Genomic DNA, 27,258 nt, shown 5'->3' on the forward strand with positions numbered 1-27,258 from the left:
AGTTTTGAAAAGCATTAAAAAGTACAGTGCAGAATATTTTCCAACCAAAATGTTTAAAATAAAAAATTTCATTGTGAAAACATCATAAATGCAATGGTCAAATCACAATTCTCATTTTAGTTATCAGTGAAATTTGAGTATGATGAATATTTTTAATTTACTAAATAAATCTGATATACCATAGACCATATCAAGCACTGGAGACATAAAAGTGATAAAAGACAAGTTTCCTTCTCCCAAAGGTAGATTACAATGGAGAGATAAACATGCAAACAATTACAATGCATTTTACCATAATATATATATATATAGAAGTTTACTATAATGAAAGCTCTACCAGAAAACTCATTGGATCTTACGGTAGAAAACTGCATCAACAAAGTCAATGAAGTACTGCTGTTCCATCTCTGCCCACATCCATTCTTGTTCTGTATTGGATTGGCCTAGTCTTCACAGTTGTTACAGTAATGATAAAGGTCAAGTTGCAAATTTCTTCTTGTACACTGGAATTTGTGAGAAGTTTTTACTCTGGCCCCAGATTAAATCTGATATTTCAAAAATATATACCTGGCACACTAATGTTATTTATACCTGTTTCTTAACTCAATGTACTAGGACAAAAAAGAATCCTGGGTATGGGCAATACATGCTTTACCTTCCTACCAGTTTCTGAAGCTCAGAGTATTTATACAAATCCGAAGAATTTAAAATGTACAAAGAAATATCCTCTAATATTTGAAATGCCTGGATAGAATAGTACAATGGAGATGAAAATTGCCATGTTTTCCTCAGGGTAACCATATTTTAAGTCAGTATAGAGTTGTGAAAGAAAAAGGCAGTAACAATTAGGAAGATGGAAACTGACGTATGAAGAACAATTAAGAACGCTGAAAAGATTTGCATGGAAAACAGACATTTGAAGAAACATAATAGTTTCAACAAATATCTACAGCATTACTATGTCGAAGGACTAGAGTTTCTTATATTGGTGCACAAAGAAAAAACAAAGCAAAACAGAAGAAAACCCTAAAGGTTATCATGGAAAAGTAAAGTCTTAGAGATGTAATAATTTTTACAAGTATGTACAGTAAAGTAAAATGCTGTTGCAGATGAAAAAATATAAAACAATGAGTATATTCTTCATAGCTATGAGGTTCACTATTAGAGTTGCCAAAGATTTTATGTAAATACTTAGTTAGAGGCTGAATTACCATCTCTTACAGAATAAAAGAATCCCATATAGGGAAGGAAGCTGGACAAAATATTCTTTTAAGTATCTTTTTCTTTGCTTATTCAGCTACTCCAATACCTTCTTCTGATACTTGTTTTTGCCTATTTTTCTCATTAGTTGTCTGTCTCACTGGTTGTAGTTTTGTTAGTGGAATGCTTGCTAGATACATCAGTTATAGATGAGGCTTGACATTTCACTTTCTTCAATGACTTCTATACTTGAGTTTTAGATTTAAATATAGTCAAATATACAAAATTGTTTATGGACTGTGATTCTTGCATTTTAAGAACTTCTTCCCTATTTTGAGTTAAGATATTATCCTCTAATTTCCTCTCTTTTAGTTTGCTTTTCACATTTAGCCTTTAAACTCAACTATTTTTTAGAGTGGTATGAGGTAGAGATCCACCACTTATCCCCCTTTTGGGTAATCAATTGCCCTGGAACTATTTATGAATATGGTGTTCTTCTCAGTGATTTATCATGACATTTCTATCTTATACGAAGATTCCACTACTGTTTGGGAGCTTCTGGGCTTACTGATCTGTCCTACTTATTTTTATCCTGGGCAATAGCACCCTGGTTTAATTACTGCACTTAATAAATGTTGCTACATTTAGCAAGACTATATTTACCATCTTGATTATTCTTGGCTCTTTAAGTCTTGCTTGTAAATTTTAGGAACAGCAAGCCACATTTAACAATAAATCCTGTCAGAATTCTGCCTGGAATGACATTGAATTTGTAAGCACATTAAGGGTAAACTGCTATCATCTTTCAGTCTCACATTCATTTAAAGTATAATTACTCATTTTGCTGGTCATCTTTAACTTCCTTCAATGTATTTTTATAATATTCTCCATAAGACCTGATATAGTTTATCTGTTTCATTCTTAGGCATTTTACTGTTTTTCCTGTTGTTGCAGCTATTGCAATTATAATCTTTTTAAAACTAGATTTTCTAATTGGGTAGCTGAGTGAGGATCACTCATCAAATGTTTAAAACTGATGATGGTGTGCATTTTTTGTGTTATCTTTTATTTTAAATCTTTATGTTATAATGTTTTTGGTAGTGGAAGCACCCATCTATTATTCTTTGTTTGATAAGCCCTTTTTATCATAAATATGTCAGCTCTTGTGGAATAACTTTTTCTGTATCTATTAGGATGATATAGTTTTTTTAATTAAGAAAATTTTTCAAATGCTTAATCATTCATGCCACCTTAATCATTATTATGTTCTTATACATCACTGTACTCAACTTGCTGATATTTATTAAGGATTTCTGCTCCTTGGTTTGTAAGTTGCAATATTTCTTTCTTTTGCTACCTTTGTCTGGTTTGGGTATCAAGATAATATCAACATTTCTTTTTTTTTCTACTATTCAAAACAGAGTAGAAAAAAAGGAAAGCTCAAAATAGGGATTATCTGTTGCTTTAAGAGTATATAAAGTTACCTATAAAACCATTTGGCATGGAGAATTTCATAAAGTTATGGGTTGTACTATCCATAAATTTATCTACATAATTTATGGACATATTATCTATTGGATTTATGGATTATCATCTAATTTGAATAAAGTAACTCATCAAATAAATAACTGGCTTAAATGAGTATTGTTAAAAATTATAGTGAGAAAAATATTAAAAATGCAAGCACTAGCAAATAACAACATTAAAAAGAGCATAGCTGACACTGCTACCACTAGTATAAGCTCTTTACTGACTATACCATGAGGTAAAAACAGTGAAATCTGGCCAAAAAGGATTAAATTCATAAGGAAGCTATTTGAAATATGGGTTTATACTTTCTATCATTGCTAATGAATCTCTTCTAAAGTATATTATTATTCAGTTAAGATATTGGCAGTGAAGTCATCATGATTAGCAAGGCATTTATAAAAATTGTTTATAACATTTTAATTTAAATCCTAAAATATTTATAGAAAGATTAGTACATATAGTGTGTTGGTAGGTACATACACACACATACATATGCACACCCAAATGCATCCAAGGGTATGTGCTCAAATTTTCCTTGTTTGGTGTGCAAGCAGGCAAATTTTAAGAAACTGCCAATCCATACCATGGCAGAATGGTTTCATAAAAGAAAATATGATCTTGTTACTCTCAGTCTAGTAGCTTTCTACGACTCCAAGAAAAATCGAAATTTCATCCCTACTTACTTCTTTAGCTTCATCTGTCATCATTCTTCCCCTTGCCCTCTATATCTTAAATCACATTAAACTAAATAATTTCTACCCTCAAGTAAGACTAGAATCACATGACAAAAAGTCATCCAAAAATTAAAATTATCAAGAAGACTACTTACAGATTTATATCCACTATCACTAGTCTTTCCACCCTCAGGATTTTCACATATTTTTGCACTTTACTTAGACTATTATAATAATTTAAATAATTACATGACTTGTTTTCTATATATACTTAGATCTGTCTCGCCACTTAACTTCATAGAATCAAAATATAAAAACCGGAAATTTACTTTTAAAATCTGTTTCTCTCTAACCTCTAGCTAGTCAGTCATCCTAATTCTACTCATTGGACCATTCACAGAAAATTCAGTCCTATGTTAGGGTAACAGCCATACAAATATTTATAGATCACTATCACATTACTTCTAAGGCTTCTTCTCTGGTGGTAAGGAATAGGAGGGAGAGAGTATGGTGAGACTAGTATTTGAGTATCTTTCAAGAGTTTGTTACTAAATATTTAATTCTCACATTGCTCCAATGGGTCCATTATTATTATGGCCAAATTACAAAGGAAGAAATTAAAGGTCTGATAAGTAACGTTACCTATTACTTAAGTTACCTACTCTGTAACTTAAGTAACAGAGCTGGGATTTCAACCACAAGCCTGTCACATACCAAAGCCTATGTTCTAGTCTCTTCAGAAATCCCCAAAATGAGAGGAGACACAAGGGAATATAAGGCATGGAAAAGCAAATAAAAAAAATTCTAAAAATCCTCTGTTTTCTGATTTCCAAAATTCTATGTACTGATATTTTTTTTCCTTAAGGCTTCAGGGGTGTCCAACCCTTTGACGTGAGAATTTTTTTTTTTTTTTTTGCTTATCTGTGGTGGCAGATACCATAAAAATTGCACAGGGAACCACCACCCACCACCACCACCAGTCCCTGCTTTTTAAAGCTCAGCAGCTATCGTTAGTTTATTTTATGTGTGGCCCAACACAATTATTCCTCTTCCAATGCAGCCCAGGGAAGCCAAAATGTTGGACACCCATGTGATATCATAGTTATCTGACATTTCTTTCTCTGTCTTCTAACCTATTATCTTAAAATTTGTCAGAAATTGTCACATAAAAGCTTGCAACCTAGTATTAGGGAATGAAAAAGGAAAAATTATTCCCATATTTCAGCCTCTCTAAATTTTAATCTGATTTACACACTGAAACAACTCTCTCTTCAAACACTAACTAGTATATTCTTCTTAAGAGACCCAAACTAACATCATTGCTTTCTGGTATTAAATTTAATGCTTTTTTCTTATGGCTTCAAAAACTGACAATACGATTCCTAACCTATATTAACAAAAGCTACCTCAATTGTCCTCTGCTCGGATAAACACTTAAGTCCTCACATACACTTAAAAGCCTCTTCTTGCCATTCCTCTGTGAAGTTATGGTTCTCTTTTAATTAAAGTCCAACATGGTCTTCGTTGTGCAGGCTCCTTATGACTTATGTCTCCATACAGTTAGTTACATGATAACATTATATTTGTCACACATATTCCATTTCCTCTGTTCCCAGTTACATCATAAACTGGAAGATAAATCATCTACATTTTTCCTCACCTAAGTACAAAAAAAAACTAAACAAGCAGGTGCTTAATTAATGTTTTCAGCTGTCCACTCAAAAAACCGTTATTTCTTATAAACATCTCTTTATTTATATCCTTTATTTTTAAGCTGTTTATTAGGATTTGTTCATCATAAACTTTATTGCAAAAGGAGTTGAAATCAACTAAAATTTCCTCTTTCATGAACAAAGATGCAAATACAAAAGCTGTAAATTTGTATTCTTTCTAGTCCATATTACATGAACAAATTAAAAGTCATTACATCCAAAATAAATTTTCTTATGAATATAAAAAGTTGCAAATATGCATTTAAGGATATACAACATAAAATTATATATTACATGCACACAAAAATCTTACCTTGCTGAGTATTTTGTTCTTGCATTCGATTCACAGTGAGGTCTAAGGGGCCTTCCTGCTCTTCCTGAAGGGAGTTTTCTGCTTGATTCATTTGGATACTTTTACATACTACACTTGGTCCAATTGAACCATTTCTATTCTCTTGAGTTTTACCACTTTTTGAAATGTACTCAATCGCAAATTGACGTATCATCTTTTTCATTAATTCCTGAGCAACTAGGGGAATGTTAGGATCACAGTTCTGAGGAAGATCTAGGGAAGAAATAAATATAATAATTATTTTAAAAAGAGAAATGCAATTTTACCAACATTTAAATTTATTTTTATTACAAATTAATGATTTCAGAAGTCTTTTAGCATCAGTCCATAACTTCCACTGTTTTCTGGGAATTAGCAACAGAAGCTTTGTAGATTTAATTAGTTTTATAATAATATATCAATCAAAATGTAGCATATTTAATTATTTCATATGATTAAATATTCTCTGGTCCCAAACTAAAATACAGATAAAGAATTATACATAGAAGCTGAACAATTTATTCTCAAGAGTTCTAATATTCATTCAGATGTATTTTATTAAGATATTAAAACAGTATGTGAACATAAATTGTATGAATAACCAATTTTTATCCTAATATACAAACTGCACGCATTAACTAGGAAAACATTATAAATTCTTATAATTCTATATCCATTAAATTCTTCAATTCTATAAAATGTGCATTGCATATATATCCTGAATGTCATCATCAAGGATTTTTTATTTCCTTGATTTTTTATATAGAAAAATTTTGATCATAAAGAGAAAATGAAAAAACAGTACGATGATACAGTTTCCACTAATATTCAAGAAATGTTACTGGTCTGCCAAATTTGCTGTCTTTTTAGTTTATTTTTATTTGTAGAACCATCGAAATTACAGAATAATCACAATTTACTCCTAAATATTTCAGCATGGATATCCTAACATAATTCTGTACAATGAGAATATCATTGAGAGTTTTACCCAAAACATTTTGATCAAGTACAACTGCCATAAAGGACAGACATAATTAGATCCATATCATGTTACTAGGGCTCTACCTTAGAATTGAATTTAGAGCAAAGTTTAAAGCACAATAGATAGTGCTACTCTGTTTTATTCACCCATTCACTTTTTGTCTCTTTATATTATATTGGGGAATAAGTCCATGTGTGAGACCAAAAAACTTGGCAAAAGAGAGGGAGAAAGACAGACAGACAGAGAGAATGCTTCTCAGCTGTTGATTGGTTAGTGAGCCTCCTAAATCACTTGCACAAGTTGTCATAACTACAAAAAAGTAAGTAACTTAAGATTTAGATGTAGGTCAGGAATTGTAAAATCAACTTTTTACAAGGATCAAGCTAGTAGTAAATATTTGCCCAGAAGAATGCTGCCATCTGGAAATGGGGTTTACTGCCCCCTATTAGAAAGAAACGCTTATTTTTTCCCTTAATTCTTCATTTTCCAAAGTTAACTAATTTACAAAGCCCTATGTGGCAGCTGCTTCAAGATGGTCCTCAATAATTACTGCCTCTTGATAAAACACATTGCTGTGCAATACCCCTTCATCCTCCATGTTGTATCATGGGTGGTCTGTGTGACCAATAGTGTATTGTGAAAGTATCTGTCACTTTGGAGATTATGTTATAAATGAATGAAGGTTTTATACTGGACACTGATGAACACTGATGCTCTTGGTTGTTGTTTTCTCTTTTGTCCCCCTTCATCTCTTTTGTTCCCCTCTCTCCCCTTCCCTCTCTCTCCTTTTCTATCTCCTTCTCCCTTTCACTTGTGTGTCCCTTCATCTCTCTCTCTGTCATCACTCATTCTAGAGAAAGCCGTAACTGTGAGCAGTCCCATGAGGTGGCTCACATGAAGAAAGATGGAAGCCTTCTGCAAGCAGCCAAATGTGTGAACTTGCAAGATGTTCTACAGCAATCAAATCTCGTATGACCACAACCCAGATCACTTCTTGATTGCAGCCTTGTGAAAAAGTGAGCCAAAACCAACCAGCTGAGCAACTCTCAGATTCCTGACCCCAGAGAAAATGTGAAATAATAAATGTCTGTTACTTGAAACTGCTGAATTTTGGAAGTAATTTGTTATAGAGTAGCAAATAATAAAGATTTTGGTACATATTAGTGGGATGCTGCTGTAATAAAAACTGAAAATGTAGGCGTTACTTTCAAAACAGGACATGGGCTTTGGGAATAGTATTAATGAAAGGCTGAAGTAACTTAAATAAACTGTTAATAAAATATTCACAGCCTTTAAGAAGGCTGCAGAAGAACTAGAAAAATGAGGTAAATATTATTGGAATTATGTTATGGCAGAAAGTTTCACAACACTGTCGTCTTCAGTAACTTGGGAAGTAGAAAATGTGCCCAATGAATTGGGTGATCTATCTAGGGAAATAGCTAAGCAAAGAGTGGAAGGTGGCCCCTGGTTTCTTCTTGCTAATTATAGTAAAGTGCAAAAAGGAAGAGATAAACTAAAGGAAGAACTGTGATATGGTTTAGATGTTTGTCCCCTCTAAATATCATGTTGGAATGTGTTTCTGAATATTGAAGGTGGGGTCTGACAGGATGTGATTGGATCATGGTCAAACCAACCCAACTACCCCCATAGACTGTTCTTTTTGATAAACACAGAAATTGCCCCTTCTGGTCTTAAAAGGCTTACAACTTGTTTTATCTGAGTTCCTTCCTCAGAAAAGGACCTTCAGGCCTCTCAAAGAAAATATCAAAGAACTGAAACCCACCAGATGATGGCCCCACATCATGGATCCCTCATTCACCATGATTGCCTCCTTGCCCCTTCCCTAATTCTTGTTTTCTTACACACTGCTATGTTTCTCCCCTGTTATATCAACTTCTAGTTTTAGTCAGGCAGATGGATTTGAGACTGAGCGCCCCATCGCCTTGGCTGCAGCTCCCAATTAAAGCCTTCTTCCTTGGCAATACTTGTTGTTTCAGTGATTGGCTTTCTGTGAAGCAAGCAGCAAGACCTACATCAAATTCCCGGTGCTTTAGTAACAATGCGGGTAGATACCTCATGAATGATTTAGCACTATCCCCTCAGTGATAAGTGAGTTTTCCCTCAGTTCATGTGAGATCTAGTTGTTTAAAAGTCTGGAACCACCTTTTTCTTTCTGTCTTGCCATGTGATATGCCAGCTAGTGCTTTGCCTTCCACCACGATTGTAATGTTTAAAAGTCTGGGACCTCCTTTCTCTTACTCTCTTGTCATGTGATATGTCGGCTTCTGCTTTGCCTTCTGCCACGATTGTAAGCTTCCTGAAGACCTTACCAGAGCTGAGCAGATACTGGTGTCATGCTTGCACAGACTGCAAGAGCATGAGCTAATTAAACCTATTTTTTGGGGGGTCTCTCTCTGTCACCCAGGCTGGAGTGCAATGGTATGATCTTGGCTCACTACAACCTCCACCTCCTGGGCTCAAGTAATTCTCATGTTTCAGCCTCCTGAATAGCTGGGATTACAGGCTTGTGACACCACGCTCAGCTAAGTTTTGTATTTTTAGTAGTAGTTGGCTTTTGTCATTTTGGCAAGGCCAGTCTGAAACTCCTGGCCTCAAGTGCTCTGCTTGTCTCAGCCTCCCAAAGTGCTGGGCTTATAGGCATGAGCCAACATGCCTCAGGTATTTCTTTTTTTCTTTTTCTTTTTGAGATGGAGTGTTGCTCTGTCACTCAGGCCGGGGTGCAATGGTACGATCTCAGGCCACTGCAACCTCTGCCTCCCAGGTTCAAACAATTTTCCTGCTTCAGCCTCCTGAATAGCTGGGATTGTAGGTGTGCGCCACTGCACTCAGCTTATTTCTGAATTTTTGGTAGAGATGAGGTTTTACCATACTGGCCAGGCTGAGATATTTGTCTTTTTTTTCCCTTTTCTTTCTTTCTTTTTTTTTTTTTGAGACAGAGTCTTGCTCTGTTGCCCAGGCTGGAGTGCAATGGGCAACAGAGTGCAATGGTGCGATCGTGGTTCACTGCAAACTTCGCCTCCCAGGTTCTAGTGATTCTCCTGCCTCAGCCTCCTGAGTAGCTGGAATTACAGGTACCTGCCACCATGCCCAGCTAAGCTTTGTATTTTTAGTAGAGATAGGGTTTTGCCATGTTGGCCAGGCTAATCTTGAACTCCTGACCTCAAGTGGTCCACGTACCTCGGCCTCCCAGAGTGCTGGGATTATAGGCATGAGCCATCACTCTGGGCCGAGATATTTCTTTATAGCGATGCAAGAGCAGCTTAATCCAGACCGTTAAACAAAGAGACAGCAGGTATTAATTGTTTTGAAAATTCTCAGTCTATATAGAATGCAAATAATGCCAAAATAAAGAACTGATTGTTAAGCAAAGATTAAATCAGGAAAACAGCTAGAAAAATATACTTCATAAAGGTGACTTATTTTCTTCCAGATATGACACTTAATGTTGTGGGTCTCTTGTGAGTTGTTATGGCTGTTTTGCAGGGTGGGAGGGGGGAAATGTAACTTCATTAAACAAAAGAACTCTGGGAATTAACCATAGGCTTACAGCCATTAAGGAATGTCTATTCAAGAAAATCAAGCTATCATGGCATTTTAAACTGTACTATTCTTCTTTTGAGCTGAAGCTGCAAGGTAAAACGAACCAACAAACAAATGCACTATTCTCATCCTTCCTCCTCAAGACATACAGAGCCCTCGTGGCAAACACTGAGAGTCTTATGATTCTAGATATATAAGGAAACCTCTGTTCAATCATTAGCTGACCACTAAGCTAACTAGGTGAAGATCTCAATGGGCACAGAATACAAAGAATACTAACTTAACAGAATTAGTTTAGAAAAGTCACTAAACAAAGAATAACCATAATGACACAGCAAAAAAAAAAAAACAAAACAAAAAAAACAAAAAAAAAAACACCTTAAGGTGGAACATAATCTGATTTCCAGTTGTCATACTGTATTATTTTAAAGATTTAGTTTTTAAACAAAACATTATAGAACATGCAAAGCAATAAAAATGTACCACACATGGGGGAGAAAGTCAACAGATGACATCTCTGAGAAAGCCCAGATATTGGACTTAGCAGACAAAAAACTTTAAATCAGATATTTAGAGGATGTTCAAGAATGAAAGAACACTGTGTATAAACAACTAAAGCATGAGGAGACTATTTCACCAAATAGGCAATTATATAAATAAACAGAAGTTATAACAAAGAACCATACAGCAATTGTAAAGTTTGAAAGTACACAAATTAAAATTAAAAATTCACTAAACACACTGGTAGATTTGAGCTGGCAGAAGAAAGAACCAATCAACTTGAAGATAGGTCGACTGAGATTATTCAGTCTAAGGACAAAGACTGAATAAAGGGGAAGGTAGGTAAGTAGGTAGGTGAACAGAGCCTCAGAGACCTGTGGGACACCAATTAAATGTATCAAGATTTGCAAATGGTATTCCCAGAAGAAGAGAAGAGAGAAAAGCAGAAATAATATTTGAAAAAAAGGAAAATGCCCCCAATTTGAAGAAAACATTTATTTGCACATCTAAGCAGCTCAACAAATGCCAAGCAGAATAAACTCAGAGATCACATTTAGGTGCATCCTAATCAAACCAAAGACAAAGAATAAATTTTGAAAGCAGCAAGAAAAAAAAATCATCACAAGTAAGGGACTAAACAAATCCTTAGCTAAATTGACCAAGAAAATAACTAGAGAAGGCCTGAGTTATCTTTTAAAACAAGAAATGAAAGAAGATATATCACCAATGATCTTAAAGAAACACAAAAGAGGGGTTCTTTTGCAAGATGGCCCAGTAAGAACAGCTCTAGTCTGCAGCTCCCAGCGAGATCAAAGCAGAAGGCTGGTGATTTCTGCATTACCAAGTGAGGTACCAGGTTCATCTCATTGGGACTGGTTAGGTAGTGAGTGCAGCCCATGAAGGGTGAGCAGAAGATGTGGCATTGTCACACCTGGGAAGCACGAAGGGCCAGGGAACTCCTTCCCCTAGCCAAGGGAGGCCCTGAGAGACTGCCATGAGGAACAGAGCACTCTGGCCCAGATTATATGCTTTTCCCATGCTTTGCAACCCACAGACCAGGAGATTCCCTCCAGTGCCTATGCCACCAGGGGCCTGGGTTTCAAGCACAAAACGGGGTGGCCATTTGGGCAGATACCAAGCTAGCTGCAAGAGTTTTTATTTTTATTTTTTTCATATGCTAGTGGTGCCTGGAACGCCAGTGAGACAGAACTGTTCACTCTCCTGAAAGGGGGCTGAAGCCAGGAAGCCAAGTGGTATAGCTCAGCAGATCCCATCCCCAGAGCCCAGCAAGCTACGATCCATTGGCTTGAAATTCTCACTGCCAGCACAGCAGTCTGAAGTCAACCCAGGATGCTCAAGCTTGGTGGGGGGAGAACTGTTTGCCATTTATGAGGCTTGAGTAGGCAGTTTCCCTCTCATAGTGTAAACTAAGCTGCTAGGAAGTTCGAACTGGGCAGAGCCCACTGCAGCTCAGCAAAGCTGTTGTAATCAGACTACAGCCTCTCTAGATTTCTCCTCTCTGGGCAGGGCATCTCTAAAAAAAAAAAAAAAAAAGCAACAGCCTCAGTTAGGGACTTATAGATCAAATTCCCATCTCCCTGGGACAAAGCACCTTGCGGAAGGGGCAGCTATGGGTGCAGCTTCAGCAGATTTAAACACTCCTGCCTACTGGCTCTGATGAAAGCAGCAGATCTTCCAGCACGGCACTTGAGCTCTGCTAAGGGACGACTGCCTCCTCAAGTGGGTCCCTGACCCCTGTGCCTCCTTTCTGGGAGATGCCTCACAGGAGGGGTCAGCAGACAACTCATATAGGAGAGCTCCGGCTGGCATCTGGTGGGTGCTCCTCTGGAAAGAAGCTTCCAAAAAAAGGAACAGGCAGCAATCTTTGTGGTTCTGCAGCCTCCACTGGTGATACAGGCAAACAGGGTCTGGAGTGGACCTCTAGAAAATCCCAGCAAACCTGCAGCAGAGGGACCTGACTGTTACAAGGAAAACCAACCAACAGAAAGGAACAGCATCAACATCAATCAAAAAGACATCCACACAGAAACTCTATCCGAAGCACATCAACATCAAAAACCAAGGGTAGGTAAATCCATAAAGATGAGGAAAGAACAGTGCAAAAAGGCTGAAAATTCCAAAAACCAGAATGCCTCTGCTCCTCCAAATGAACATAACTCCTTGCCAGCAAGGCAACAAAACTAGATAGAGAATGAGTTTGACGAATTGACAGAAGTAGGCTTCAGAAGGGGGGTAATAACAAACTCCTCCAAGCTAAAGGAGCATATCCTAACCCAATGTAAGGAAGCTAAGAACCCTGAAAAAATGTTAGTGGAATTGCTAACTAGAATAGCTAGTTTGGAGAAGAACATAAATGATCTGATGGACCTGAAAAACACAGCACAAGAACTTCGTGAAGCAAACACAAGTATCAATAGCCAAATTGATCAATTGGAAAAAAGGATATCAGAGACTGAAGATCAACTTAATGAAATAAAGCATGAAGACAAAATTAGAGAAAAAATGATAAAAAGAAACAAGGCCTCTAAGAACTATGGGACTATGTGAAAAGACCAAACCTACATTTGATTGGTGTACTTGAAAGTGATGGGGAGAGTGGAATCAAGTTGGAAAACACACTTCAAGATATTATCCAGGAGAACTTCCCCAACTTAGCAAGACAGGCAAACATTCAAATTCAGGAAATACAGAGAACCCCAAGACACATAATCATCAGATTCATCAAGGTTGAAATGAAGGAAAAAATGCTAAGCGCAGCCAGAGAGAAAGGTTGGGTTACCCACAAAGGGAAGCCCATCAGACTAACCACAGATCTCTTTGCAGAAACCCTACCAGCCAAAATAGAGTGTGGGCCATTATTCAACATTCTTAAAGAAAATAATTTTCAACCCAAAATTTCATATCCAGCTAAACTAGGCTTCTTAAGCAAAGGAGAAATAAAATCCTTTACAGACACACAAATGCTGAGAGATTTTGTCTCCACCAGGCCTGCCTCACAAGAGTTCCTGAAGGAAGCACTAAACATGGAAAGGAAAAACCAGTAACATCCACTGCAAAAACATACCATATTATAAAGACCATCAAACTATGAAGAAAATCAACTAATGGGCAAAATAACCAGTTAGCATCATAATGACAGGATAAATTCACATATAACAATATTAACCTTAAATATAAACAGGTTAAATGCCCCAATTAAAAGACACAGACTGGCAAACTAGACAAAGAGAAAGATCCATTGGTGTGCTGTATTTAGGAGACCCATCTCATGTGCAAAGACACACGTAGGCTCAAAATAAAGGGATGGAGGAATATTTACCAAGCAAATGGAAAGAAAAGAAAAACAAACAAAACACGAGGGGTTGCAATCCTAGTCTCTGATAAAACAGATTTGAAACCAACAAAGATCAAAAAAGACAAGGAACGGCACTACATAATGATAAAGGGATCAATGCAACAAGAACAGCTAAGTATCTTAAATATATATGCACCCAATACAGGAGCACCCAGATGCATAAAGCAAGCTCTTAAGAGACCTACAAAGAGACTTAGACTCCCACACAATAATAGTGGGAGACTTTAACACCCACTGTAAATATTAGATCAACGAGGTAGAAAATTAACAAGGATATTCAGGACCTGAACTCAGCTATGGACCAAGCAGACCTAATAGATATCTACAGAATTCTCCACCCAAAATCAACAAAATATATATTCTTCTCAGCACCATGTTGCACTTATTCTAAAATTGACCACATAATTGGAAGTAAAACACTCCTCAGCAAGTGCAAAAAAACAGAAACAGCAGTCTCTCAGACCACAGTGCAATCAACTTAGAACTGAACTCAGGATTAAGAAACTCACTCAAAACCACACTACTACAAGGGAATTTAACAACCTACTCCTGAATTACTGGGTAAATAATGAAATTAAGGCAGTAACAGAGAAGCTCTTTGAAACCAACAAGAACAAAGACACAATGTACCAGAATCTCTGGGACACAGCCAAAGCAGTGTTTAGAGGAAAATTTATAGCACTAAATGCCCACAAGAGAAAGCAGGAAAGATCCAAAATCAATACCCTAACATCACAATTAAAAGAACTAGAGAAGCAAGAACAAACAGATTCAAAACCTAGCAGGAGACAAGAAATAACTAAGATTGGAGCAGACTGAAGGAGTCAGAGACATGAAAGACCCTTCAAAAAGAATCAATGAATCCAGGAACTGGTTTTCTGAAAAAATCAACACAACAGACCGCTAGCCAGACTAATAAAGGAGAAGAAGAATCAAACAGACACAATAAAAATGATAAAGGGAATGATCCCAGAGAAATAAAAACTACCATCAGAGAATACTGTAAACACCTCTATGTAAATAAACCAGAAAATCTAGAAGAAATGGATAAATCACTGGACACATAAACCCTCTGAAGACTAAACCAGAAAGAAATCGAATCCCTGAATAGACAACATGTCCTGAAATTGAGGCAGTAATGAATGGCCTACCAACCAAAAAAAGCCCAGGACCAGATGAATTCACAGCCAAATTATACCAGAGGTACAAAGAAGAGCTAGCACCATTCCTTCTGAAACCAAACAACAGAAAAAGAGGGACTCCTCCCTAACTCATTTTAGGAGGCCAGCATCATCCTGATACCAAAACCTGGCAGAGACACAACAAAAAAAGAAAATCTCAGGCCAATATCCCTGATGAACATTAGTGTAAAAATCCTCAACAAAATACTGGCAAACCAAATGCAGTAGCACATCAAAAAGCTTATCCACCATGATCAAGTGGGCTTCATCCCTGGGATGCAAGGCTGGTTCAACATATGCAAATCAGTAAATGTAATCCATCACATAAACAGAATCAATGACAAAAACAACATGATTATCTTAATAGATGCAGAAAAGGTCTTTGATAAAATTCAACACTCCTTTATGCTAAAAACTCTCAATAAACTAGGTACTGATGAAACGTATCTCAAAATACTAAGAGTTATTTATGACAAACCCGCAGCCAGTATCATACTGAATGGGCAAAAGCTGGAAACACCCCCTTCAAAAACCAGCCCAAGACAAGGATGCCCTCTCTCATCACTCCTATTCAGCATAGTATTGGAAGTTCTAGCCAGGGAAATCAGGCAAGAGAAAGAAAGAAAGAAAGGATATCGAATAGGAAGAGAGGAAGTCAAATTGTCTCTGTTTGCAGAGACATGATTGTATATTTAGAAAACCCCACTGTCTCAGCCCAAAATCTCCTTAAGCTGATTAGCAACTTCAGCAGTCTCAGGATACAAAATCAATGTGCAAAATCACAAGCATTCCTATACACCAATAATAGACAGAGAGTCAAATTATGAGTGAACTCCCATTCACAATTGCCACAAAGAGAATAAAATACCTAGGAATACAACTTACAAGGGATGTGAAAGACCCCTTCAAGGAGAACTACAAACCACTGCTCAAGGAAATAGGAGAGCACACAAATAAATGGAAAAACATTCTATGCTCATGCATAGGAAGAATCAATATTGTGAAAATGGCCATGCTGCCCAAAGTCATTTATAGATTCAATGCTATCCCTATCAAGCTACCATTGACTTTCTTCGCAAAATTGGAAAAAACTACTTCAATGTCCATAGAGAACCAAAAAAGAGCCCGTATAGCCAAGACAATCATAAGCAAAAAGAACAAAGCTGGAGGCAGCACGCTACCTGACTTCAAACTATACTACAAAGGCTACAGTAACCAAAGCAACACGGTACTGGTACCAATACAGTACCAGAGATATAGACCAATGGAAGAGAACAGACCCCTCAGAAATAACACCACTCATTTACAACCATATGATCTTTCACAAACCTGACAAAAACAAGCAACGGGAAAAGGATTTTCTATTTAATAAATGCTATTGGAAAAAATGGCTAGCCATATGCAGAAAAATGAATCTGGACCCCTTCCTTACATCTTATACAAAAATCAACTCAAGATGGATTGAAGACTTAAATGTAAGACCTAAAACCATAAAAACCCTAGAAGAAAACCTAGGCAATGCCATTCAGGACATAGGCATGAGCAAAAACTACATGACTAAAACACCAGAACCAATGGCAACAAAAGCCAATATTGAAAAATGGGATCTAATTAAAGAACTTCTGCCCAGCAAAAGAAATTATCATCAGAGTGAACAGGCAACCTACAGAATGGGAGAAAATTTTTGCAATCCATCCATCTGACAAAGGGCTAATATCCAGAATCTACAAAGAACTTAAACAAATTTATAAGAAAAAAAAAAAAACAACCCCATCAAAAAGTGGGTGAAGGATATGAACAGACACTTCTTAAAAGAAGACATTTATGTGCCAACAAACACATGAAAAAAAGCTCATTATCACTGGTTACTGGAGAAATGCAAATCAAAACCACAATGAGATACAAACTCATGCCAGTTAGAATGGTGATCATTAAAAAGTCAGAAAACAGATGCACTGTTCACAATAGTGCCCATCAATGATAAGTGCCCATCAATGATAAGACTGGATAAACAAAATGTGGCACATATACACCACGGATTCCTATGCAGCCATGAAAAAAGGATGAGCTCATGTCCTTTTCAGGGGCATAGATGAAGCTGGAAACCATCATTCTCAGCAAACTAACACAAAAACAGAAAACAAACATCACATGTTCTCACTCATAATGGGAATCGAACAATGAGAACACATGAACACATGGACACAGGGAGGGAAACATCACACACCAGGGCCCGTCAGGGGGTAGGGGACTAGGGGAGGGACAGCATTAGAAGAAATATCTAATGTAGACGATGGGTTGATGGGTGTAGCAAGCCACCATGGCACATGTATACCTATGTAACAAACTTGCATGTTCTGCACATGTATATCAGAACTTAAAATATAATTAAAAATAAATATATAAAATTAAATTAAAAATATAAAGAAACACAAAAGATTATTTAAAAATACAATAAAAAACAGTATGTCAACAAATTAGTTAACCTAGATGAAATGGCCAAATTTCTAGAAGGACAGAAACTACCAAATTGACTCAAAAAGTAACAGAAAATATGAATAAACCTGTGAAAAGCAAAGGGACTGAATTCATAACCAAAAATCCACCCCCAAGAGGGATCCAAGAACAGATGGCTTCAACGGTAACCTCTACTAGATATTTAAAGAGAAATTAATCCCAATCCTTAAAAGCTCTTTAATAAAATGGAAGAAACACTTCCAACTATATTTATGATGTCATTATCCTGATATCAAAACTAGAGAAAGTATATGAAAACTATTAAATAAAAAACCCTATCTATTAGTAATACACATATTAGAAATATTGCAGGTTCAGTTCCAGATGATTGCAAAAAAGTGAGTATTCCAATAAAGGTAGTCACAAGAAGTTTTTGTTTTCCCAGTGCCTATAAAAGTTATGTTGACACTATAGTCTATTAAGTGTGTAATAGCATTATGTCTGAAGAAGTACCCATACCTGTGGTGTAATGCTATATATTGGTTCTCATCCATGGTTCTTGGCTCGTATCTCCAACAGCCCTTGTTACAGTCTTTGGTGTGTCAGGTCTCAGGAGCAGGCCCAGGAAACAGAATCTCTCCTGCCCTCCTTTCACCTGGCCTAAAACAGGACTCTAATCACCTGCTTTTGTAACTATGGGTCTTAAGACCCTCCTTAGAGATGGTCTTGCCCTATACCCTGGAAGAAGAAATGCTGATGTCAAGAAGCTTCCATAAAAATCGAAGAAGGCTGGGTTCAGGAGGTTCCAGATAACTGAACATGTGAAGGGCCCTGGAGGCTGGTACACCCAGGGAGGGCCTGGAAGCTCCACACTCATTGCCCATGCCTTGCCCTATGCTTCTCTTGATCGGTATCCTCTGTAATACCCTCCTAGATATTACTTATTCTAGTAATATCTGTAATAACTAGAATAAGCCAGTTAAGTATTTCCTTGAGTTCTATGAGCCACTCCAGCAAATTAATCAAACCCAAAGAGGGGGTTCATGGAACCCCAACTTGAAGCCAATCAGTCAGAAGTTCCAGAGGTCTGGACTTGCAACTGGTATTTATGGGTGGGGGCAGTCTTGGGGACTGAGCCCTCACCCTGTGATATGTGACACTGTCACCAAGTATACAGTATCAGAATTGAATTAGAGGGCACCCAGGTGGTGTCCACTGCTTGGTATGTGGGGAAAACCATCCAGGCCTCTGGTCACAGAAGTCTTCCTCTGCATTGCTGACACTATTGTGGTGGTATGAAAATAGAGGAAAAAAAGCTCAGATTGAGAGAGTTTTTCCTGACAAAATATCTTAATTTAAGAATACTTTACTGTTAAAAAAAATTCTGACAATCATCTCCATCTTCGGCGAGTGGTAACCTTTTTGCTGGAGAATCTTGCTTCAATGTTGATACCTGCTGAATGATCAGGGTGGTGGCTGCTAAAGGGTGAGGTGGCTGTGGCAGTTTCTTAAATTAAAACAATGAAATTTGCCCACTGATTGATTCTGCTTTCATGAAACACTTATCTGTAGCATGTGATACTATTTGATGGCATTTTACCCCAAGTAGAACTTGCTTCAAAATTGGAGTTAATCCTCTCAAACCCTGTCACTCCTTTATCAACTAAGAATATATCTAAGGATATATTCTAAATCCTTTGTTGTCATTTCAACAATGCTCACAGGATCTTTGCCAAAAGTAAATTCCCTCTCAGGAAAGCACTTTCTCTGCTCATCCATAAAAAGCAACTTGTCATCTGTTAAAGTTTAAACAAGAGATTACAGCAATTCAGTCACATCTTCAGGATCTACTTCTCTTTTTAGTTCTCTTGCTGTTTCTACCACATCTGCAATTGTTTCCTCTTGAAGCCCTCAAAGTTATCTATAAGGGTTAGAATCAACTTCTTCCAAACTTCTGTTAATTCTAACATTCTGACCTCCTCCCATGAATCAGTAATGTTCTTTTTTTTTTAATTTGGCAACCTCCGCCTCCTGGGTTCAAGTGATTCCCCTGCCTCAGCTTCCCGAGTAGCTGAGACTACAGGTGTATGCCACTACAACCGGCTAATTTTTTTTTTTTGGTGTTTTAGTAGAGACAAGGTCTCACCATGTTGCCAGGATGGTCCTGATCTCCTGACCTTGTGCTCTGACTGCCTCAGCTTCCCAAAGTGCTGGGATTACAGGCATGAGCCACTGCAACCTGCCGAATCAGTAATGTTCTTAATGGCAATTAGTGAATCATTTCTAGAAGGGTTTCAATTTACCTTGTCCAGATCTACCAGAGGAATCACTATCCATGGCAGCTATGGCCTTACAAAATGTATCTTTTATAACAAAACTTGAAAGTATAAATTACTCCTCAATCCATAGGCTGCAGAATAGATGTTCTTGTTTTCAGGGCATGAAAACAACATTAATATCCTTGTGTATCTCCATCAGAGCTCTTAGGTAATCAAGTACATTTTCAGTGAGCTGTAATATTTTTAAAGGAATTCTTTTTTCTGAGCAGTACGTCTCATCAGTAGATGTGATGGTTAATACTCAACTTGATTGGAATGAAGGATGCAAAATATTGTTCCTTGGTGTGTCTGTCAGCGTGTTGCAAAGGAGATTAACATTTGATTCAGTGGACTAGGGGAGGTAGACCCACCTTCAATCCAGGTGGGCACCATATAATCAGCTGCCAGCTCAGCTAAGATAAAAGCAGGCAGAAGAATGTGGAAAAATTAGTTTGGGTAAGTCTTCTGGCCTCCATCCTTCCCCGTGCTGGATGCTTCCTGTTCTTGAATATCAAACTCCAAGTCCTTCAGCTTTAGGACCAGTGGTTGGACAAGGGCTCTTCGGCCTCCAACAACATAGTGAAGGCTGTACTGTCGGCTTCCCTACTTTTGAGGTTTTGGGACTCAGACTGGCTTCCTTGTTCCTTAGCTTGCAGAGAGCCTATTGGGGGACTTCAACTTGTGACTGTGGGAGTCAATACTCTTCAATAAACTCCCTTTTGTATATACAACTATCCTGTTAGTCCTGTCCTATTAAAGAACCCTGACTAACACAGATTTTAGTACTGAAGTAGCTCTAGAGAAACAAAAGTTTAAAGATGGAGTTTTTCAGTTGGTTTTGGGGTTTCTGGAATTGTCTGCTTAATATGATTAGACCCAAAAATGTTAAGGACTCTACTTCTAATAGTATGGAGAACACTGATAGTCCTTGGCATGAACTGTTTAAAGAGTTACGCAAATAAATGCATTTGATACTCCTAATTCACTGCTTGTGAGAGGCAAAGAGTTTAGTGACTCTATACATAATGCCTTTGACCATGTGTAAAGAACCAAGGAATATAATGAAGTTGGTTGATTGCTCCTAAGTTCACTAGACAAAGTGATGAAAGAAAACTATGAACTCAGGGATTCTCTCGGCCCAAGAGGAACATACTGAGTTTCAAATCTTCTAAGATTGCCCTGATTAAGAGTTTTATCTCCTGCCAAGAAAGAGCTGAAATTGTGGAAAATCAGACACAAGCTCTTATCATGCAAGTGGCTAACCTGCAACAAAAGGTGCATACACAGCCTTGCAAGGTGTTTACTGTTAAAGTGAGGGCATTGACTGTAAAAAAAATGGGACTTCTGGGAGAACCCTGATGAGGCTGGGGGCACTCAGCTCCTAAATTCTGATGAGCCTTTTTTTGCCAGAGGAAATAGCCTCCCCAGTCCCAGTGGTGGCAACATCACCAACCCATTCCCTCCCCAACCGTGGCGGCTGTCAGCCTTTCTACCATTGTCTGAGATGTATCCAACACTGCCTGAAGCAATAGTGATGGCCTCCCAAGCAGCTGCCAGGCAAGGCAATGCTGATTCACCTCAGGACCTACCCCCAACATCTCTGTTTGCTTCCAGGTCTGTAATTAAATTCCCGGCAGACCCCTAAAGGTGAGATTTAAAGTGTGACCCACTATGAGGTGTACTATACTCCCACGATAACTGCTTGAGTTTTCTAGTTTATATAAGCCTTCTTGGAGAACAGGCATGGGAATGAATATTAACGGTGTGGGATAATGGTGGAAGAAATGTAAAGTTGGATCAGGCTGAATTTATTGATTTGGGCTCACTACGCAGGAATTCTGCAATTAATGTTGCAGCTTGGGGAGTTTTTTTTTTTTTTATGTGTCTTAAGGACTTTTAAAAAAAATTATACTTTTAAGTTCTGGGGTACATGTGTAAAACGTGCAGGTTTGTTACACAGGTATACATGTGCCATGGTGACTGGGGAGTTAAAAAAGGTTCTCATAGTTTATTTGCTTGGTTAGCTGAAATATCAATTAAATGATGGGCTCAAGGCCAGGAGCAGTGGCTCATGCCTATAATCCCAATACTTTGGGAGGCAAAGGCAGGAGGATCATTTGAGGTCAGGAGTTCGAGACAAGCCTGGCCAACATAGTGAAACTGCATCTCTACTAAAAATATAAAAATTAGTTGGGTATGGTGGTGGGTGCCTTTAATCCAAGCTATTTGGGAGGCTGAGGCAGGAGAATTGCCTGAACCTGGGAGGTGGAGGTTGCAGTGAGCCGAGACTGTGCCATGCACTCCAGCCTGGGTGACAGAGCAAGACTCCATCCCTGCACCCCCCGCCACCCCCTAAAAAAGATGGCCTTCTTTGAGAAAGCTGGAAATGCCTGATCTCCCTTGATTTAATGTAGAGGAAGGGATCCAAAGGCTTAGGGAGATTGAGATGTTAGAGTGAATTAGTCACTTTAGACCTACTCATCCCAGCTGGGAGGTTCCAGAAGACATACTCTTGACTGATGCTGTGCAAAATAGATTTACAAAGGCAGCACCTGAATCCTTAAAGAGCTCTGTTATTGCTCCTCTGTATGCCAGATTTTACGGTGGAAACCATGCTCACTTAACTACAAAATTTAAATGCAACAAAAGTAATTGGATCCCAAGGTGGCAGGGGCCAAGTGGCAGTACTCAACTGTCAAAGGCAAGGTGGGCGTAGTTACCATAATGAACAGTAGAGGCAAAGCAGCAATCAGAATAGTCTGACTCATATAGAGCTCTGGCATTGGCTAATCACAGTGTTCTGAGAAGTAAAACTGACAGGAAGCCTATTGCATTATTAACTTATATAAACAGAAAACTTCCAGGTCAAGTGAACAAAAGACTGATGTGAATTATTAAAAAAAGATTCACAGCTCGTCATTTCATTTCCAGACCTTGAACTACTTACAAACCCAGAACCCCTTGAATGAAGGGGAGGCTGGGTCCTCTTGAGGAATGACCCCACTACACTACTGACAATTTATGCTATTGATCTTTCTCCCATACTTCCCCAAGGAGACCTTTTACCAGGATAATTGTGCATTGGGGAAAGGGAAATGGTCAGACATTTTGGGGACTACTGGACACTAACTCTGAGCTGACACTGATTCCAGGGGACCCAAAATGTCATTGTGGTCTTCCAGTTGAAATGGGGTCTTATGGAGGTCAGGCAGTTAATGGAGTTTTAGCTCAGGTTCGACTTACAGTGGGTCCCGAGACTCATCCTGTGGTCATTTCCCCAGTGCCAGAATTGGGCATAGACATACTTAGCAGCTGGTGAATCCCCACACTGGTTTCCTGACTGGTAGAGTGAGGGCTATTTGGTGGGAAAAGCTAAATGGAAGCCATCAGAGCTGCACTACCTAGAAAAATAGCAAATTAAAAACAGTATTGCATTCCTAGAGGGATTGCAGAGATCAGTGCCACCAAGAACTTAACAGACACAGGGTGGTGATTCTCACCACATCCCCGTTCAACTTCCTATTTGGCCTGTGTGAAATACAGATGGATCTTGGAGAATGACAGCGGATTGTCATAATCTTAACCAAGTGGTGACTCCAACTGTGGCTGCTGTACCAGATGTGGTTTCATTGCCTGAGCAAATTAATACATCTCCTGGTACTTGGTATGCAGCCATTGATTTGGCAAATGCCTCTTTCTCCATTCCTGTCCATAAGGCCCACCAGAAGCAATCTGCCTTCCGCTGGGAAGGCCAGCAATATACCTTTACTGTCTTACATCAGAGGTATAGCAACTCTCTGGCTTTGTGCCATAATCTTGCTCCCAGAGATCTTGATCATTTTTCCCCTCCACAAGGTATCACACTGGTCCATTACATTAATGACATCATGCTGATTGGATCCAGTGAGCAAGAAGCAGCAAACACAATGGACTTTTCAGTGAAACATCTGTGTGCCAGAAGATGGGAAATAAATGACTAAAATTCAGGGACCTTCTACCTCAGTAAAGTTTCTAGGAGTCCAGTGGTGTGGGGTCCATTGAGATATCCCTTCGAAAGTGAAGGACAAGTTGCTGTACCATGAAAAGAGGTACAATGCCTAGTGAACCAATTTGGATTTTGGAGACAACACACCCCTCATTTGGGTGTGTTAATACTGCCACTTTATCGAGTGACCCAAAGGACTGCCAGTTTTGAGCGGGGTCCAGAACAGAAGGCTGTGCAGCAAGTCCAGGCTGCTGTGCAAGCTGCTCTGCTACTTGGGCCATATGACCCCACAGAATCAATGGTGCTTAAGGTGTCAGTGGCAGATGGGGAGGCTATCTGGAGCCTTTGGTAGTCCCCAAGGGTGAATCACAGTAGAGGCCTCTAGGATTTTGGAGCAAGGTCCTGCCATCTTCTGTAGATAAATATTCTCCTTTTGAGATAGCTCTTGGCCTGTAACTTGGTTTTGGTAGAAACTGAATGTGTAACTATGGGTCATCAAGTCACTATGCGACCTGAACTATCATGAACTGTGCTTTCTAACCCATTTAGCTATAAGGTACGGCATGCAGAGCAGCATTCCATTATCAAATGGAAGTGGTATATACATGATCAGGCTCTAACAGGTACTGAGGCCACAAATAAGTTCCATGAGGAAGTGGCTCAAATGCTCAGGGTCCCTATTCCTGCTACTATGCTTTCTCTCCCCCAGCCTGCACTGATGGCCTCATGGGGAGTTCCTTATGAACAGCTGACAGAAAAAGAAGAAAAGGACCTAGTTTATAGATAGCCCTGCACGATATGCAGGCACCACCTGAAAATGGACAGCCACAGCACTACAACCCCTTTCTAGGACATCTCTGAAGGGCAGTGATAAAGGGAAATCTTCCTAGTGGGTAGAACTTTGAGCAGTACACCTTGTTGTGCACTTTTCTTTGAAGGAGAAATGGCCAGATGTGCGATTATATACCGATTCACGGGCTGTAGCCAATGGTTCGGCTAGATGGTTGCAGACTTTAAAGAATCATGATTGGGAAATTGGTGACAAAGAAATCTGGGGAAGAGGTGTGTGGATGGACCTCTCTGAGTGCTCAAAAACTGAAAATATTTGTATCTCATATAAGTGCTCACCAATGGGTGACCTCAGCAGAGGAGGATTTTAATAATCAAGTGGATAGGATGACTCGTTCTGTCAACACCGCTCAGCCTCTTTCCTCAGCAACCACTGTCATCGCCCATCAGGCTCATGAACAAAGTGACAATGGTGGCAGAGATGGAGATTATGCATGGGCTTTGCCACATGGACTTCTAATCACCAAGGCTTATCTGACTACAGCCACTGCTGAGAGCCCAATCTGCCAGTAACAGAGACCAACACTGAGCCCTCAATATGGCACCATTCCTCGGAATGATCTGCCAGTACTTGGTGGAAGGTTGATTACATTGGACCTCTTTCATCAAGGAAAGGGCAACAGTTTGTCCTCACTGAAATGGACACTTACGCCAGAAATGGGTTTGCCTATCCTGCATGCAATGCTTTTGCCAAGAGTAGCATGCGTGGACTCACGGAATGCCTTATTTACCATCATGGTATTTCACACAGCATTGCCTCTGACCAAGGTACTCACTTTACGACTAAAGAATTGAGGCAGTGGGCTCATGTTCATGAAATTCACTGGGCTTACCAAGTTCTCCATCATCATAAAGTAGCTGGACTGATAGAATGGTGGAATGGCCTTATGAAGTCAAAATACAATGCCAACTAGATGACAATACTTTGCGGGGCTAGGGCAAAGTTCTCCAGAAGGCTGTGTATACTCTTAATCAGTGCCCAGTATATGGTACTGTTTCTCCCATAGCCAGGATTCATGGGTCCAGGACTCAAGGGGTGAAAGTCGAAGTGGCATCACTCACTATCACCCCTAATGATAAATTCTGCTTCCTGTTCCCATGACATTACGTTCTGCTGCCTATAGATCTTAGTTCCAGAGGGAGGAATGCTGCCACCAGGAGACACAACAATGATTCCATTCAACTGGAAGATTGCCACCTGGCTGCTTTCGGCTCCTCCTACCTCTCAGCCAGCAGGCCAAGAAGAGAATTACAGTGTTGGCTGTGGTGACTGACCCGGACAGACTCTCAAGATGAAATCAGTCTACTACTTCACAGTGGAGGTAAGGAAGAGTATGTAAGGAACACAGGAGATCCCTCAGGGCATCTCTTAGTATTGCCATACCCTGTGATACCAAACTACAGTGGCCCAATCCAGGGAGGACTACAAATGGCCCAGACCCTTCAGAAATGAAGGTTTAGGTCATTCCAGGTTTTTAAAAACCCACGGCCCACCAAGGTGCTTGCTGAAGGGAAAGAGGATACAAAATGGGTAGTAGAAGTAGTCATCAATACCAACTATGGTCATGTGACCAGTTGCAGGAATGAGGGCTGTACTGGTTGTATTTCCTCCTCATTTTGTTAAGAACATGTGCATGTATACACTTGTACTAAGAAAATATCTTCATTTTATTTCCTTTCTTTTTTCTTTATCATGTGAAATAAGATTTATTGACTTCATATCAGCATTTAAGTGTTGTCAACTTTATGTAATAGCATTTGGGCTGGGGACTGATGCACTGCATGAAGGACAGCTGTATTATGTTAGGAATAATTATTACCTTATTACTGTCTTTATTTGAAGATTATGTATGATTTAAGATGTGTATGGGCTCAAGTTGACAAGTGGTGGACTTCTGATGGTTAATATTGAGTGTCAACTTGATTCAATTGAAGGATACAAAGTGTTGTTCTTGAGTGTGTCTGTGAGGGTGTTGCCAAAGGGGATTAACACTTGAGTCAGTGGACTAGGAGATGTAGACCCACTCTCAATCTGGGTGGGCACCATCTAATCAGCTGTCAGCTCAGCTAGGATAAAAGCAGGCTAAAGTCACTTCCTCTTTCTCCTGTGCTGGATGCTTCCTGCCCTTGAACATCAAACTCCAAATTCTTCAGCTTTTGGACTCTTGGACCTACATCAGTGGTTTGACAGGGGCTCTCGGGCCTTTGGCCACAGACTGAATGCTGCACTGTCGGCATCCCTACGTTCTGGGATTCGGACGGCTTCCTTGCTCCTCAGCCTGCCGACATTCTATTACGGGACTTCACCTTTTGATCATGTGAATCAATTCTCCTTAATAAACTCCTTTTCATATATACATCTATCGTATTAGTCCTGTCCTAGAGAACCCTGACTAATACAGTGGGCTTAAAATATTCAGTAAACTATGCTGTAAACAGATGTACTGTCACCCAGGCTTTGTTGTTCTACCTATAGAGCACCGGCAGAGTGTATTTAGTGTAATCTTTACAGGTCCTAGAATTTTTGGCATGGTAAATGAGCACTGGATTCAAGTTAAAGTCATTAGCTGCATGAGTCCATAGCAGAGAGTAAGCTTGTCC

General features: G+C 38.9%; 1 protein-coding gene and 1 long non-coding RNA gene across 26 annotated transcripts in view; one reads left to right on the top strand and one right to left on the bottom strand.

The window, feature by feature from the left end:
- LCORL (ligand dependent nuclear receptor corepressor like) overlaps positions 1-27,258 on the bottom strand; it is a 186,990-nt gene that overhangs the window by 59,565 nt on the left and 100,167 nt on the right. For 24 of the 25 annotated variants that reach the window (XM_032273272.1, XM_032273277.1, XM_032273283.1 and 21 more), the window contains one exon: positions 5,430-5,681. In XM_032273272.1, the coding sequence (XP_032129163.1) occupies positions 5,430-5,681 (252 nt within the window). Of the gene's footprint in view, positions 1-5,429; positions 5,682-27,258 lie in introns of those variants that run through there. The other variant, XM_032273293.1, reaches the window with a different exon arrangement.
- LOC116547409 lies at positions 369-19,898 on the top strand. Its single transcript, XR_004267052.1, has 3 exons — positions 369-381; positions 7,628-7,629; positions 19,779-19,898. It is a non-coding gene; the product is annotated as an uncharacterized LOC116547409 (long non-coding RNA).

Source organism: Sapajus apella, unplaced genomic scaffold, assembly GCF_009761245.1.
Source record: "Sapajus apella isolate SASKATOON/1434 unplaced genomic scaffold, GSC_monkey_1.0 scaffold5, whole genome shotgun sequence".
Lineage (NCBI taxonomy): Eukaryota > Metazoa > Chordata > Mammalia > Primates > Cebidae > Sapajus > Sapajus apella.